Below are 3,145 nucleotides of genomic sequence, written 5' to 3' on the forward strand. Positions count from 1 at the left end.
AAAGAGAATAAATTATCAACCAAAAACTTTAAATCTAGTAACTCTTCTAGGCTTTGCAACAAGTGAAAAATGATGATTCAAGAATCAAGATTCAAAGATTCATTGAGCAGAACAAGGTACAACAAACAAAAAGAACAATGCAACTGACAGTCCCTTCAACAGAAGAAATTTAATTCTCGGCAACTGTAGTGTTGGTGACAGTGTTTCAACCTATAGTTGGTAAGCAATTCGAACATCAACATCACCAAAGAACTAACAACAATTCAAACAAACCAAAACATTTGGAACATAATTTGAAATTATTCAACAATTCCCTGGGCAGTGGGCACTGCAAGGAACAATAAACTGAGAACAATTCCAAGGCAGTTACTTCAACATGCCAGTTAACTGTAGAAGAATTTAACTTGAAAGTTATTGAGATAATCCACAATGGTACAAGTTCACAAGAATCCTTTCACTAAATTTCCTACATATAAAATTTTAATGTCTATATTTCTAACTCCTTTCGAGCTACGGCTGTCTTTCATGATACAACTCCTGTAAAGGGTCATCAGTTGAGTTGTCAGATCTTCTGTATTATACCTAAAGTAAAACTTTCCAAGAACACAAAAACATTGCAGATGTTACAAAATTTAAACTAAAAGAAGCTGCAATATGGGTATCAACAAAGGGGGAAAAGTGAAAAAGATAACAAAATAGACATGGGAAAAGTAGACTACAAACTTTCAAGGGACCTCTTACACCATTGTACATTGCATCTTCACAAATGAAGTTCCCATGAGATATGACCAATTCTTTGCACAAACAAGGTACCTGCTCCTCATCTGGCAGGTACTGATGAAGACAACAAGGTTACACCTTTGACTACTGATCCCTCCATCTCGGACTAAAGATGGGAAAAAACCCTGAAGGTGATAATGGAAAAGCAAGGCCTGGGGATGGTGGAGGTTGAGGCCCCGGACCTAAAATCCCAGATTGAGCCACGGGTGAAAATTGAAAATTGGGTGTTAGTGGTGGAGGAAACTGAACCCCTGGCGAAAGCAATGGATAAGGTGATTGTGGGGATAACAAATTCATGTAATTAGTGGGAGATGGCCAGAGGAACTGAGAAGTCGGAGAGGGTAAAAGTCCAGGTCCATTCATTTGTGGAGAAGGGAGATTAGGCATCAAAGGTGTAGGACCATTTACTCTTGAAGTGGGAAAACCTGGCATAGGTGGGTTAGGAAGTAAGCCAGAGGATGGTGGCTGAGGCTGAATTTGGCCCAGAACATGTGCCTGTTGGGCATGTACAGGTGGATGAGGTGGACGTTGGTTTCCCCTTGGACCATGATCTACAATAGCATTTTGAAGGTCTCGCATATAAGCTGAGATAGGAGATTCAGCAGTACTATTCCACGCCAAGTCCCAAGGTGCCACCGGTTGTACTTGTCCAAATTGTGGCATTGATTGACCATAATGAGGAGGAGGCCTAACTAAACCGTTATTGTATGGAACTGGAGGTGGAAGTGGAGCAGCAGCTGGAGCCTGAGCAGGAGCTGGAGCAGGAGCAGAGACCATAGGGGGAACATGCGGTCTGTTAATGGGTGCTAATGGGGGTGGTCGAATCTTCTGCAACCGCATACTTTGAGGTTTCGGAGGATTTTGTGGAGGCCTAGGCAAAGGTTCTTGTGAAGGTGAACCAGTGAGTTGCTGCACAATGTTCCTAAAATCATTCTTGCTTATGTTGTAAACCTGCGGCTGAGGTTGTTGCCTATTAGCAACATTATTATTAGCCGCAAAATTAGGTTGGTGCAATGGACTCTTCCTTATATTCTTCCCCATCTTATTCACACCCAAATGATCATTGTTATGCCGGTTTTTTGAGCCATCCATTTTCAGTAAACAAATTCAAACTCCTCCCCAACAAACTCTCCAAAAAAAAAAAAAAAAAAATCAAACACTCATAAATTTAAACCATCGAACAGTTTGAAGTAGAAGACCCCAATTTCAGGATTGATGCTCAAGCATTACTTATCTCTCACAATAATCTATATGTTGAGCAGAACTTCAAACAACTAAACCAACACTCAGCTTCAATAAGCATCAGCAAACTTTCAAGAGAACCTAGTACCTGCTTCTATAGACCGAATATCTAGTTTCTCTAAAACACGTATAAAGTCAAACAACTTCAAAACTTAAAAGCTTTTCTAATCTTTTCTTTTCCCAACAAATCAAGCTCCCAAAGCAGATTAGTTTTCACCAAGAGAAACAAAATTAAACCCTAGAAAAGAGAAATGAGCAGCAATAAACATACCCTTCTCTCCGCTTTGTCCAATTGAGTCGGCCCTAAGAACTGAAAACCCAGATTCTTGTATAACCCAAGCAGCAAATCCAAATCTCGAAAGCAAAACCAGAACAAGTAGTATAAAAAAAATGATAAAATATGACGCCAAATTTCAAACAACTTTTTCTTCGGTTTCACACGCTATAACACGAGAAGTAAGCAATAAAGTAAAAGTTAATGACATAAGACTACCAAAGAAAGAATAGTTACGTCCTCTGACTTGAAGAAGAGAAAACAAAATACAAAATAAAAATTCAAAGAAGATATTTAGAATTGAAGAAAGCGCAAATTTAATGATCAAATCAAATAAAAGAAAGAAAAAAGGAAAAGAAACCCTAACGTGCGCAATTGAGATGGTCAAAATAGAAATGAAATTTAACGATTTCTGCAAGTGGGTGAGCTGTGCTGTGTGTGGGGCCGAGTGTGGACCTGAGTGAACTGGGCTGACGTAAAGACTGAATCTCAAAAATCATGATTGTAGCAAGGGTATGTGTGCTAAAGGGAATCAGAATGGATTAAAGGGAATCTTATTAGAATTAAAATGTACTGAAATGGAAATCACGAATTGGTATAAGAGTAATTTATTTATTTAAATTTAAATTGAAATAAATTATATTTTTATTTATATATTTATTTTATTTTAAAATCGAAATAAATTGTATTGAATTATTAAAATACTCTTAATTTGTTATTGTAATTATTATTATTTACTATAATATTTATCTTATTATTAAAAACAATTATAATATTTGTCATATTATTCAAAAGCAATAATAAATAATGACAATAATAAAAATATAATATTATCATTATTGTTTGCTA

At 36.7% G+C, this 3,145-nt stretch overlaps 1 protein-coding gene across 1 annotated transcript; it reads right to left on the reverse strand.

Annotated features, from left to right (window-relative positions):
• Positions 1 to 262: 262 nt before the first annotated feature.
• On the reverse strand, positions 263 to 2,648 carry LOC18039025 (protein HAIKU1). Its single transcript, XM_006428355.2, has one exon. It carries the CDS (start codon positions 1,870 to 1,872, stop codon positions 865 to 867), a length of 1,008 nt encoding a protein of 335 aa, XP_006428418.1. The 5' UTR covers positions 1,873 to 2,648; the 3' UTR covers positions 263 to 864.
• Positions 2,649 to 3,145: the final 497 nt, after the last annotated feature.

The sequence above is a fragment of the Citrus clementina genome, unplaced genomic scaffold (genome assembly GCF_000493195.1).
Source record: "Citrus clementina cultivar Clemenules unplaced genomic scaffold, Citrus_clementina_v1.0 scaffold_6, whole genome shotgun sequence".
Classification (NCBI taxonomy): domain Eukaryota; kingdom Viridiplantae; phylum Streptophyta; class Magnoliopsida; order Sapindales; family Rutaceae; genus Citrus; species Citrus x clementina.